Genomic DNA, 13,571 nt, shown 5'->3' with positions numbered 1-13,571 from the left:
GGCGCTCCAGGCGTCTGTCGTGTAAGCCACAACGAGAGGACACAGGATGGCTCCCGCTATGTACTGGCATTCTCGACCAATTTAAAATACCAATTCCTGCTTGACCCTCAATACTGCCCTCGTTATAGTGTCACCAAGTCGTGCGATATACCAATATAATCCTATTTTTATACTCGTCTCCGACAGTACACTGTTTCTATAATTCTTTCGCATTATTAAGGGCAAAAAAAGGTGCAATGACGTCCCTAACGGCTTGCTAATACGTTTCCTAAACGCAGAGTGCAGATGTGGTCATGTCAAAAAGAAAAGGAGCACTTGAAACCCTGCACGAAGCTCTTGTCGGCCAACGTATAAGAAAGCATACGCAAATGGTCCGTACGAGAGTCTCGTGCAGCGACATGCACGCTCTCTGTCTGTGCACGAGTATCGCGGCATTTCAAATAGGAACGACGACGAGGGACAGCCTTAGTTTGCCAATCGCGTTTTTCAGCAACTTCCATATTTAGTCTATGCTGGCCTATTTTTTTTTTTTATAATGCTTTTTCCTATTTCGACTTCTGCGCTTTTCGTTACATTCTCGGGAGGATGAATAGGATCAGGCTGAAGAGCGAAATAAAGAAAACGCGGGAAAAGAGAAAGGGGGAGCTATTTCAAAGAAAACACTGAAAGTACACCGTGCTAATTCGACGACAGCGAGAAATTTGTTCATATCACCGCATCATGTACGGTGGATATAGCCGCCAGAAATTAACGTAGGTTTCCACATCTCTCTCAGATTTTTCGCATTAAATAAACACTACTGTACAATTACTTTCAGGCACGTGCTGCTCCACTCGCTTCCGTGCTTTTATTTGTGCGTTATTTGTGTATAGGCAGCAACGGTAAAATGTATTTTGTGTTCAGACTGTTGATTTGATCGCGGACCGCTTACAAAGCGTAGCCACTGCAGCATTACTGCATGCAGCTATGCATGAACCGCTCGAAAAGCGCCTTTGTCAAGCTCTAACATTAGCGGCGTCACCATTTCAGGCATTTAACTACCGTGTCATATCGAAATCAGCCTCGCTTAGTGAATATATCATTGCGAAGAACTCCGCAGGAGTGCGAATTTGTACGTATCGATGAGAATGAGTGATGTTTCTTTCAAAGAGTTGTTCTAATTGCTTTCTAATGGTCACTAAGTTGTGCCAAGTGCAATCGTCATATACGCCTCCGAAACTAAGGAAGTACAATTTGTGGACGAGTTACTTTTCGCAGACTACACAACACAAGCATGCAGTAGCGTATTACATCAGTAATAAATAAAATCAAGCGACCTCTTTATTTCTTCCGGTTCTCCCAATGTCCGGCAGAACTTATGATCACATTACGTTTTTAATTACTGTCGCCTAGAAAAAAGTGAATGTGATGGAGCTTACATCTTTTCAACAATGCGTGGTTCATTTTATTTACAAAGCACCTTTGGCGAACAATGCTTCCTTAAAGATTGCGATATTTATACAAATGTTTCTTCACTGATTCAGCAGGAATGACGTAGTGCACTAGTCTCTTATAGTATATGCCTCGTTGGCACTATAGTTTGCGCGAGGCAGTTGATCCTGGATTAGAGAAGGTTTGATCACTAGTAAGAAAATATATTCCCGGAAAGCCTAGTCTTTCAAAATATGCTATAGAAGTTTCTCCTATTCCTAAGTTCATTATGTCAGACAATGGAATGGTGAAATTTGTACCTATCACTTTTCAAGGTGCCTCCACATCGTGGCGAACTTCTTCGCAATCCTTTGGGAGCATTGTGTTTCATCGTTGACTTTAGTTGAAGGAATAAAAAAGGATACGTGAAATGATCGACCGAAAACTGATAGTCAAAAAGAAAAATATATCGAACTAAGGGTAGGAAATCACGTAAAATCTTGTATATGTGAAATATGTTTTTTTAAAGCGAAAAATTTCGCTACACCTTTCCAAAGCTTCTCCCCTGTGTGCACGTGTTTTATCTTGAACCGAGCAGAAACGACGTGGCAGCCATGACGTCACTCATCGCCTAAATCGAAGTAACCGCGCCTTCGGCTCTGCCTTGTCACCGTGTCAACCATGACATCACTAAAACGCAGCCCCGCTGGAGCCGTGGCTCTCGCTCTGTCTTGATAGCCTGCGTTACCTCCTAGCCGGTGCCAGCGGATCGAATAGCTCTTGAAAATTTAATGGCAGCAGTGGTCATAGATGATCCAGGTGAGACGCCTCGTGAGCTCTCTGCGTCTCAGAGGTTACGAAGACGACAAGGAGAATGCGATCATGCAGTGAGCGTAGATCGCCGAGAGCCTGCCGCACAGAGGCGGAGAGGGGTGTCGAGCGAAACGTATACCACCGCTTTCGCTTTAGTTACTTATTGTTAGCAGGGTTAAACATTTGCCTAATTTTTAACAGTTACCCTGATGTCCTCAATTTTATAGTTGCCATTTGGTAGCATACGTACCATCTTTCTTGTCGCAGTGACATACGTTATCCCTACATACGGCCTCTTTTAAGTCTTCTTCAGGAACTGCTTCCTTGCAGTAGTCGCGACACTTGGATTTCGTGCATTCTGAAACAAAACAATGAACACACCAAGAAAATTACCTGTGATCGTAAAACATGAATTATTTCACTGGCTGCAGTTTTTTTATGCTTGTGCAACAGTTATGCTTCATATTTGAGGTTCTAATTCGTCAATGTTGCCTCATGTGCACGTTACCAATCCAGACTCTGAAAATACAGTGTCTATTATCGTTTCGTCAAAATTGAGTTTCTACCTCACCTACTACGAATATTCTAATAAGTCAAAAATTTTCATTGCAGGTTATGGTTATACACTTTGTTCCATACGCTTTAATCCAACCTACACTATATTAAGCACTGCCTATAACAATACGCCCGGTCGGAAAGCCAATGCCGTACACAAGCTTTGGCTCGGGTGTTGTGGAAAGTTTCCAGAAGTGCGGGGAACTTGGCAGGGAAAACGAGGACGTGTAGTTGAACGAGAAGTGCTAGGTAATGGATGGGAAGTGTGATGGAGGAGTATACTCTCAGTAATATTAAAACTATAATTGATTGATTATTTATTGAACAAATAAAAAATAATTAGAATAAATTAAAAAGAAATTTGTGATATGTAAAAATTGAAAAGAAAAATGAATAAAGATAAAAGGTAAAATAACAGCAAAATTAGCTAAGAAGTGCCGATTCTTTGTGTCGTAGTCCGTCCTATCTAAAAACCGAAAGTGGTGAATCGTCGGGTCTTTGTAGCTAAATAAGATAATGCAGCAAACGAACAGACGCTAAAGTACCTGCTCTTAAAAAAGCATAGACACCTCATTTTTTGGCTCGAGTTTTACTCTCTGTAATGATGCATAAGACATTACAGTACAGGGTCAGCACCTGGCATTCGCCTACGACCGCTGAATAATTTATATTCGCATTTCTTTCTCCCCACAGCCAAGTTAAGGCTGTCACCTCAAAGTCAAGTCTAGTTCACTGGAGGGACAAAAAGAACATCGACGTAATCTTTCCTGTTTTGTTTGAATTCACTACAGAGCTAGCGCGAGTCGGTCTCACTAACAGGAATCACAGCAAGTGAAAAGCCAAGAGATTATAGCGCTTTTTTTTTTCATGCCGAGCGTGACCTCGCCTTTATTGTGACGTCATAGCCATCTATCGGTTGCTGAAGCTAATAAGAAAAGAAAATTCAATTATAGGTTATTTAGCGGTTGTCGGCGAAAACCAGGTGGTGATCCATTCAGAGGAATGTCTTACGCATTAACAAGAAAAAAATAGCATCAAAATTTGGTGCCTACACTGTTTTAAGCCTGGCGTCCTTCTGGTTAGCACTAATCATGGTTTCAATCCCCGTGCGCAGAGATACACTGTGGCGTTTGAGACAACCTCACCGTTACCCAGGCCACATAAAAATTACATGGTCACCGCTTAGTCAACTGAACAAACAGCCACGCATCTGACACCTGTTAGTTTGAAAACTCCACAGATGCGAAGTGCCTAGCTTGCGAAGATGAATGCTTCGATGTTTACTCTACGGATCGAGAGTTCAGAATCAAATGTTCCGATGACTTTGATGTTTTGCACTGGATAAGTAGAGATTTTGCTCTAAAAGCTAAGATGAAGCCTTTTTGAAATTCATTGTTTGTTGTTTCCTTATTTTGCGTGGTTTCTGGATTTTAAAGCAAGCATGATTGTAAAACAGCGCGATAACGGTGGACAAGAACTAGAAAGACACGGGACGAGCGCTGCCTTTCAACTAAGTTTTTTAATGCTATCACTTGGCGCTTATAATGGAAATACACAATGCACATCCTACGTCTCACTAAAAGTCGATAAAAACAAAAGGAGGAGACAGGTGCGACGCTCGAAGGCTACCAAGAAAGGCTATCTCTGTCATTTAGAGTGACAGATGGTTTGCTGATACAGTTTGTGTGTTGATTGATATGGAAGGCTTCCATTATTTTGCCTGATCGCAGTGCGTGTAAAGTGTGTCTGTGCTCGCCACAAGGCTGTGCAAATTTGTTTTTCTTTTTCATTGTTTCCCACTTCTTGCAGTGGTTTACCAGGTAAGAAAGTTCCTTGTTACTGTCTAGATTGTTTTTGTGCTCGAGCAACCTTTTATTTAAGCAACGTCCCTCAACGTTTGCTCAAGTGGGTGAACTAGCAGGTCACTCTGCAAACTCCTGACCATCGAGGGGAAAGAAGAAAGAAGTTGCTGTGCTTTCTTACCTGCATCTCATCACCCATGGGCTGAAAAATGTGGCAGGTTAATAAGAAGTGAATGTAGCTATATCAGCACCCATCAAGCTAAAGTAGATATGTCCGGTAATCCAAAAAAAAAAAAAGGGGAACGGTCGGAAGAAAGGAACGGGTGTGGCACCCCGCACAGGAACAAGTTCGTCGCCTGTCGCAAAGGGGCTGTTTACAGAATTCCTCTCTCCCCCGGAGTCCGGTACATCGGGCAGATGGGACGTTGCATAAATAAAAGGTTGCTCGAGCACGAAAACAATCTAGACAGTAACAAGGATTTTTCTTGCCTAGTCATCATCATCATCACCAGCCTGATTATACCCACTGCAGGCCGAAGGCCTCTCCGATATTTCTCCACTTAACCCGGTTCTGTGCTAGCTGCATCCACTTGACCCCTGCGAACTTCTTAATCTCATCCGCCCACCTGACTTTCTGCCGCCCCCTGCTTGCCTAGTAAGCCACTGCAAGAAGTGTGAAACAATGGAAAAGAAAAACATTTGCACAGCCTTGTGGCGTAGCACAGTTAAACTTCACATGCACTGCAATCCGATAACGCGGGAAATAATGGAAGCCTTCCACATCAATAAAAACCCAAAATTTATAAGCAAACCATCTGTCACTCTAAATGATAGAGATAGCTTTTCTTGGTGTCCTTTGAGCGTCGCGCGTGTCTATCTATGCCTTTTGTTTTTATCGACTTTTAGTGTGACGTGGCATGTGCACTGTGTTTTTCCTTTATAAGCGCCAAGTGATGGCATTAAAAAACTTAGTTGAGAATCAGCACTTGTCCCGTGCCTTTCTTTTTCTTGTCCACCGTTGTTCGCGCTGTTTTACAATTATGAATGTTAACCAACTCCCAAATGAACTGTTTTGAAGCAAGGTTTTATGCCGTCATTTTACTGGTCGGCTCAAACCTGTTGTCTAGATTTTCATGTCTAAGCTTTTACCTGACCGAGGACAGTAGTGCTAAAAGGAAAAACGCGCTCTCACGATGTAGCAAATATCACAAACCGGCGATGTCAATATGACTCTTCGGAGTAAACGATTGAATTACATCAGCTCATAACGTTGGTTAGCACAGAAAAGCAAACAAAAATGTGGTCCCTAGCATTAACATTTTTCTGACTTGAGTTATGAAAAGCACGTTTACTCAATACGCCCAGGTTTTTGCCGTTTGATGACGTAGAACATAAACTTGGTAGGATAGCAGAAATCGTTTTGAGAGGAAATTCGATATTATCCTTCAATTTTCAGCCTGAAAACAAGGTTGAGCTTCAAGCTGCTCAGCGCGACTATCAGATGCTGAAAAGCTCGCACGCGCAATCTCTCCCAATGTTGTCTCCCTAAGCTCAACTACAGTGCCGAAATATAAAACTTATTGACGCTTCATTTAGACAAAAGTACCCTATCAATGCGAAATCTCTCATACGATCACCACCACTCAGGAATCTCGCCAGATAGATAGATGAATTTATTGAAAGAAAATACAGAGGGGTTGGCCAGAATGATTAAAATCTGGCCTGCTACTCTGCACTGAGGAAGGGGAGAAGAGGATCATGATGGGTGACGATATGGGAGAAGGCATATGAGAAAATATACAGGGATGACGGCTCGCTTTACAAGCGCGAATCGATTCCGGTGGCGCACAAAAAACGGCAAAGAGCCCGCACTGCCTGGACACCCTTCCCCTTGTCCTGCCAAGCGCTCAGCAACAGTTCCTCCGACAGAGGCCTCTTGTCCAAACGCTTCAAGGAAATGGTTATAACAGTTCTTTCACGCGCATACACTGGGCACACCAATAATATATGGTCCACAGCCAGACCTTGTTTGTGCCGGCGCCCTGGTTGGTTAAGCTGTTGATGAGGTCAAAACCACGTGACTCGAGCGGTTAATTGAAATTAGGTCTGGTATAGCGTGTCAAACGAGCGAGTCTCCCCGACGGGTCTTTCCAGCCTCGGAGAGAGTGACGGAGCCAATGATTGACTAATACTGAACATGACCTACTGTAGTTCCTTCAAAATAAACATAAATCATCGAAGCGGATTGTAACTGGTCAATTTCGAGCTTGGGTGCTCGGGTTAGTAACCGAGGGTCTTAACCACTGAGCCTCCGCAGCATGTGCTCTCGCTCGTTATAATCAGGTTAGGTATGCGCCATATTGGACAGGGCGGCTCCCAGAAGGCGTCACAAGTAGGGCTTAACTCGTGGCCTCGGTGGTGGTGGTGAAAACTTTATTTCCGTAAAGAAAAAAAAAACAGAAAAACATTTGTCAGACGATCAATGGGATTCTTTTCGTTGGCTTCGCTGATTGCTAAGACCACGTTTGAACATCCGCTATTTGATGTGACAGCTCCGAGATGGCGCCATATATACAGCTGAAACTGCAGATTCCAGTTAGCAATAATCGGTGTGACGGAGATAACATCTACCATTTGTTTCTCTAAGGATGACATTGTCAACCCTCGCCACCTCTATTTATTTTATTATTGTTCTGATGTTACTCCGCTGTGGGAGATTTTTATTCCTCCACAGGTTTCCAAAAAGCACTTAATAGGCCTCTCGTACCAGGTGGGGAAGAAAACAGTGCCCAATATTGCGGTATGACCGGAAGTTGCTACTACGCGGAGCAGCTGGTGCAAGAGCCGACACTACTTACCATCCTCGTACGCACAGGAGCAAACGTCCGATGAGGCGCACGATACTTTGACGACGTTTCTGCCATCCTCTTCGCAGGCTTTTTTGCACTCATCTACCGAACACACTGCACACAGAAACAAATTTAAAATATTTTGAATTTTTCTATACCGTAAGTTGGACGTTGAAAATGACGCCTCTCTCAGCTCCCTAAGCTGCACAGCGCCGCACATTTCTGCAAGTCATCTAGAAGTGGTTAAGGTAATCCGGAGATATATTAAATATTTTTCTTTCTTAATATTAATCTTCTAGCAGCAGTTGCTGAACGTCCACGTGTGTGTGTGTGTGACATCTTTTCATGTTTCTGCAATGCGAAATGACTTTTAAGTACCTTTTCGGCACTGATATGGCTGACATAATTTTCTTTTGTGTGAACAACGTGTACATGAAGCTATGGCTGTTTTTACCTTTGATTAAGCATGCAGTTGCAGTTTATATGACGTTGCTCAAACTTTTGTTTCCGAGTGGTTATCTACTGGCAAAGGCATAGTGGTTCAAATGCTGGCGAAGAAACATCAAGCTCTCCGGTCTGACTGTGCAGCTACTTGTTTTGAATATATTTAAATATGCCGGAAAGACAAGGTTTCGGTAATCATCCGGTAGTCACGCTCAGTGCCGGCTAATCAATGATGGCGTTGAATTAAGACTTCATTCTTAAAAAAAATCTGAATGCTAATTCCTGGTATTGCAGCTATGGATCAGAAGAATCGAATCGGTAAGAGATTTTATTTCTTATTCATGCACATTTGAGCATGTCACAAAAATTATCTATTCCATTTCAGGAATCAGTAGCGGTTTAATGTTGTTTTAGCATAGATGGTGGACACGAGAAAATTTCTTTACCGTGCCCCATGGACCTTATTCGCGAGAAATTTTATTTGAATTTTGCGATACCATTGAACGTAGTCTACGTTGTGTAGATGCGAATGGACCTTTATTGATTGGTGCTACTTTTGCTGATTTGCAAATTCAGTAGAGAACTCAACCAACAATTGAACTAAAGTTCATTCCTGCTATAAAAATGTTAAAATATAATGTTCGCTAAAATTCTCTTCATGTTTTCTTTTTCACCACTCTTAATGTTATAGCCTAACCGTACAATGAATGCCCTATTATATGCGCCTAACAAATCTATGCCTGTATACGCCGGATGCTGGACAGCGGAAAATGGTGTTTCCTCACCGGGTTCCGTCGTTGTCTCCCAGTGATCTAAAATCAAATAAAGCATGAACAGAGCAACGTTATTGGCTGAATGCAGCAGAAATGTTTTAACGCAGCACAGCAAGTGCGCCATGTAGCAGCGATATGACAATTCTTTTGCAAAACACAGACGCTGCTTGATGCTGTTCGTGTTCGCACCGAGGGCGCGCAGTGACTATGAATGAATGTAAGATAAGAACATTCTCGCGCAAATCGGGTGGTTGTAATTGCCCCCATGATCGGCTTCGGGTGCAACTAGAGACCCCACTACGATTTTGGTAACCTTGGGAGCCGCCTGTGTCTCGGGGGTTTCCTGAATAAATGACGTGCTCTCTACTGGGTTTGTTGCAGTCGCCCGCTGTTCGTTTTTGTCCGAAGCTGCTCACTCTCTCTCTCTTCGTCTACTTGAAGTGGAGAAAGAGTAGTTGGCGACGTGCTCGTTGCGCGGTTCAGCATTCAGGACGCGAAGCGGCCGCACAGTTGCAGCACAAGCAGCTCTCTCTCTCTGTCCGTCTCTCCGTGAACCTGAAGAGAGGAAAGAGAAGGTGGCGACGCCCTCATCACGTTACTTAACAAAGAGGGGGCGGAGCGGCCGCACAGGTGCACCCAGTGGCCGTCACCGGGCAGCGTCGTACAAGCGTTTGTTACTCAGGACTGAGCAGTCGCGCGTCGCTCACGCGCCCTCAACTTCGACATCTCTCCCCTCGCACCAGTCATTCCTCATTCTTCACGGACAGCAGACGTGTACGCGCGGTGCTTTCTGGACCTCTGCTCCGAGCAGCTCGCCGCGTCGTGAAGCAGCTTGTGTTTACCTTCGCGCCTTAACTGGCACTCACCTTCAAGCGCGATTCTCTGCTCTTGGATTGCCTTTCTTTGTCCTGAAGACCTCCTTTCCCTGTTCGAAATGTGTTGATGCGGAAACTCTGAGCATCTACTTTGCTCATGCCCTACATTCTCCTCAAATGTCTCTTTCTCTCCCCCTATGATCTCATCCAAGACCTTTCGGAAGCAGTGCATTCCAAATAGGGATGCAATACATTGTACCTATTTTTGTTAATTTGTAATAAGAGTCACTGAAGATGGTGTAAGGAGAGCTGAGGACGCGGCTGCGCCACGCGTTTGCGTCGCAATGGATGAAGAGGTCTGGCACCGCGGCACAGGTTCGCCGTGCTCGACGTGCTGAAGTGTAACGGTTACGAAGACAGCGGGAATGTGAGTGTACTGATTTTGATATTCCAGCCAAACGGCACAAGAACCTAGAAGCACGAAGAATGAGGAAACGTGCCAAGCGTGCTCATGCAAGACAAAGCATAACAAAGTGTAAAATGCATGAAAAATATAGCAGGGATAAGCAGTGCTACGCACCTACTTCGCATTTGATTAACTATGCAAATCAGCTGTAATTAATGAAATTTCATATGTTGGCTACATACTCTTGTTTGTGTCGGTAAGAACGACAAGCAATGCGTTGCCTGCTACGGGTGATCACGGACATTGGAAAATACTCGGGAGAATGGAGTCCGCCGGCCACTCAAAGGCCTTCTCCGAGCTCGCAGCGTCCTTTGCGGTCTTCACTGGCTGCTTTCACCTTCAAAACTCCGGCTGATCCGTCCCTCTGGCAGCTCTTGGCAAGAGACAGCTGGGATTACATTGCAGATAGTGAAGTCACACCAGCTTGCCTCTGCAGATTGCCAATAAGATCTGTGACCTTAATCCTGCGGTAAATTCATATGGCGCTTGGACGTCTAATGTCCAGAAGCGAACTTCGTAATCTCGGAGGCAAGGACTCCAGCAGCTGCTATCATCGGAAGAACTTGGAGGCAGAAAGGCTTTTTTTGTGCCGTATTCAGCAGCTTCGCGGAGATAAGTTTTCGACGAAGGCCTAATCCCGCAGCATTTGCCTTCAATGGTCTTCACCGTCGCCTCGAGCGGTGACGAATAAACTGAGTGGCATTGGTAGTGAGAAAGAAGCTTTTGTCCTGACTGCGTCACAGTCTGGCGATGTTCAAAAACTATATAGTTTTGTGTCGTCTATCTGCGCGTGCTGATGTTATTATTTAGCCGCGTTATCTGCTACGTCTACTTGACATTTTCTAAATCCAGCGCACAAATTACGCATGCGTAAATTTGAAATATTATCCGAAACTTATTCTGTTGTCCTAAAAAAAAAAAAAACAAATCTTGTTTTCATCCCCACGTTTACAGCAACGTGGGCGACCGTCACTAGAAATTGCCTCAGCTAACATCGAAAGCTTCACAAGTTGTACACGTCCTCACTGATAACAGGCGATGACCTAATTGTCAAAATGTATGTTCAGCGTGCAAGAAAGATAAAAATAGCGTTCCATCGGTGTCTTAATGGCAGAGGGCATGAGAAATGGTACGGATTGAAACGTCGAGCTTATAATACATTCGATGCTTGTGCAATAATGGTTGGCCTGCAACATGTCCCGTCTGAATAGCTTCGTTAAACTGAAGCAAGCTCGCCCATTTGAAAGTCAGACAACAGAGAGAAAAGCGTATAAATATTATTTACTTCCATGCTGCTTCCATGCCACAGCTGCTTCTACCCGTCACGATGGGTGACACTCAAGCCAAACGATAGTTATTTGCGACAATGACGAATGGTAATGAGTGATGCCAGTACACGTAAGAGTAGAGAGCCAACGATTTAAATGTTAACCCCGTATTGATCCTTGTGATGTCTACGACACACTCGAACTGAACTTCGGGTATACCTGAAATATATACCAGTCAAAACGACCTTCTGTTTTGCCTATAGCTGAGAACAAACAAGAATAGCTTGCGCTATAAAGAAAAATGCCCACTTGACTACCTAATCTGTTGTTGACATCATAGCATGGGAGTGGCAAAAGAGGCGGGGGTGGGGGGTGGGGGGTTATTGTCACAACCTCCTAAAATTTTCTGGGTGCTTCCCTCTATTCGTCCCTCCTGGTGGCATTTTTTAAACTGACTTTTCGACAGGTAATTTATAACACCAGTGAGTCATAGGATGTAGAAAGTTTTGGGTATTATAGAAATTCGACCCCTTAATTCACCATATTCCATCTACTGTTTCCTACTAATCCAGCGACTTGCAATTAAATGTACGGGTTTTTATAACTTTGAACTCAATACAGCCAATAAAATTATAAAATTTTAGGGTAGTCCAAACTATGCGGTGTACCAGCCGTGAAACGTTTCGACGAAAGTTTTTTAGGGCACGAGCATGTTAATAAATTTTGGCCACACACCCACTTTGGGAGTCTTTAACCCCTTTCAAATGGGGCATTATCAAGTAAATGCGTCCTTGTTGCCTCGTTACCTTGACAACGTCACAACGGTCTCGACTATTAAGAAAACTTGCCAAAAGAGAACGCGAGGAACGACAGATAAATCCCTACCGCACAATAGAATGTGGCTGCTTTGAAAAAATGTTAATATTTGATTGAAGACTTTGAGTATAAAAGGCTCTGCTGTAATTATTAGTAGTCTCGGTTTCTGTGCGGTATGAGGCTGTTGTATACGGCCACTAAACACTCGCTCCAAGCGAATACCCTTCGGCAGTGCAGAGGTAGCACGTCCGGCCCACACCCTAAAGGACCGCGGTTTGGTTCCCCGTTCGACCAGGTTTTTCTTTCGGAGAACTTGTTTTTAAGGCGAAAGCCTTTAATGGCTCATACTGTCGTGGACAAAGTGTGTCCCGCTTTTGCGGCGGCTGCTAAGCGGCGCTCCTTGGCTCGCGTTCAAGTGTGGGATTGCAGATGGCAGGAACGTTAGACAGGATGAGACTTCCCAGGCTTTCGCCTTTCACTACTTTCGTCCCTCGTAATTTTGCTTTCTTCGAAGATGTTGCTTATTTGTGGTGGAAGGATGTCGTGAATGGAACCATTTATGTTGGGACGCATCATTTTACTCTCAATCGTCGCGGCGTGTTTGAATTAAAAGCCCAGTATTGTTACCTCCCAACCATCCCGGCGAATCGGAATGTCCGTTATATAGAACATAATTTCCCACCAAAGACAGCTCGGCAAAAACGGAGGATGACAGGGATGCAGATGGTGACCCAACAGTGCATAGCAAAGCTGAAGCCAGGCAGGTTTGCAACACTCCATCTGCTCAGCGCTATTTCACTCTGTAAATTTCTTTCCTGTGTAGAGGACCGAAATTGCTTCAAATATACGAAATTCTTGAGAGAATAATCTGCGTTTATATTCGAATCAGTATTTCCACGACTGGAGGAGCGAGAAAAACAAGCAGCGTACGACCCCCTGTGCGCACTGCCTTTTTTCTAATAATGAAATCCCTTCAGGCATCGGACCGAAACGGTGCCACAGCCAATTCGACACGCTTGTGTGAATGGACCGTGAGACTGCATTTCTCCTTTCGCCACAGTCTATGCGCACACAGTATGTATAAGGAAAGGAACTAATGTGGGGTGAAATTCCTTGGTCCACTGTTGCATTTTCGAAACACAAGAGCCGCCTGCATTTGCCGCCGATTCAATGAGCGCTGATACAGTGGCTCCAAATTTTCCCCGCATCTCACCATTGTTTCGACCTTTTCTTTCTTTCTCAGAGAAACAGATAATGCGTCATTTGCGTTTCTGTACCGAATTTAGTTCCCTCCTAGTGAGCACCTTGAAAAACACTTAATTTTTTTCACACAGCCATACGACATTATCTTACGCTGCTGCAATATCGGACATCAATAAGCTTTTTCGGGGAACTTCGCATCACAGTTTATGTAAGGAAAATAAATACTCTGTGCTGTGAAATTTGTTCTCACCGTTCAGTATTCTGGTTGCTTATTTTGTTTTTGTTTTCTATAGGCTGTGAGAACACCAAGCTCCTGCAGTGGTGAAGTTCAGTTTTTTATTAAGTTGCACAAATTCC

The 13,571-nt window shown here is 44.0% G+C and overlaps 1 protein-coding gene across 1 annotated transcript in view; it reads right to left on the bottom strand.

The window, feature by feature from the left end:
* The window catches only part of LOC146190161 (uncharacterized), a 195,215-nt gene that overhangs the window by 98,802 nt on the left and 82,842 nt on the right, over positions 1–13,571 (bottom strand). Inside the window, exons 26-27 of the mRNA XM_084605427.1 lie at positions 7,439–7,543; positions 2,474–2,581 (exon numbers count right to left, since the gene is read on the bottom strand). Coding sequence (XP_084461553.1) covers positions 2,474–2,581; positions 7,439–7,543 — 213 coding nt within the window. The remainder of the gene's footprint in view (positions 1–2,473; positions 2,582–7,438; positions 7,544–13,571) is intronic.

Source organism: Amblyomma maculatum, chromosome 5 (assembly GCF_055883805.1).
Source record: "Amblyomma maculatum isolate TAMU_Amacu chromosome 5, ASM5588380v1, whole genome shotgun sequence".
Taxonomy (NCBI): domain Eukaryota; kingdom Metazoa; phylum Arthropoda; class Arachnida; order Ixodida; family Ixodidae; genus Amblyomma; species Amblyomma maculatum.
Note: the sequence above shows the minus strand (reverse complement) of the source record. Positions and strands in the feature narration are given on the sequence as shown.